Below are 314 nucleotides of genomic sequence, written 5' to 3'. Positions count from 1 at the left end.
CCAGACCCCCCTGGCTCCCCCCAGGCCCTCTCGCTCTCACCTGGCGATCTCACACTTGCTGACATCCAGCCCACGCTTGGGCATGAAGCCCATGCCCCGCTGCGGCTCCTTGCTGCTGTAGGTGTTCAGGTAGTGCACGTAGGGCGCCTCATCTGATGCTGCTGTCCCCCTGCAGGTGTGGGGATGGGTGTCAGCCAGCCCTGACACCCCCAGGCCTGGGGTGGGATGGGGCAGTGCCCCTTGGGGGGTGTTACCTTCCCGCAGAGGTAGACGATGCTGGAGTCGGCGTCGTAGAAGGGCAGCAGGACCCCATT

The 314-nt window shown here is 65.6% G+C and overlaps 1 protein-coding gene across 1 annotated transcript in view; it reads right to left on the bottom strand.

Annotated features, from left to right (window-relative positions):
* The window catches only part of LOC103799152 (coronin-6-like), a gene marked incomplete at its 5' end in the record, with an annotated part of 981 nt that extends 673 nt beyond the window's left edge, over nt 1–308 (bottom strand). The window contains 3 exon segments of the mRNA XM_009071452.1: nt 41–154; nt 156–169; nt 255–308. Of these exon segments, the coding sequence (XP_009069700.1) occupies nt 41–154; nt 156–169; nt 255–308 (182 nt within the window).
* Nucleotides 309–314: the final 6 nt, after the last annotated feature.

The sequence above is a fragment of the Acanthisitta chloris genome, unplaced genomic scaffold (assembly GCF_000695815.1).
Source record: "Acanthisitta chloris isolate BGI_N310 unplaced genomic scaffold, ASM69581v1 scaffold26083, whole genome shotgun sequence".
Taxonomy (NCBI): domain Eukaryota; kingdom Metazoa; phylum Chordata; class Aves; order Passeriformes; family Acanthisittidae; genus Acanthisitta; species Acanthisitta chloris.
Note: the sequence above shows the minus strand (reverse complement) of the source record. Positions and strands in the feature narration are given on the sequence as shown.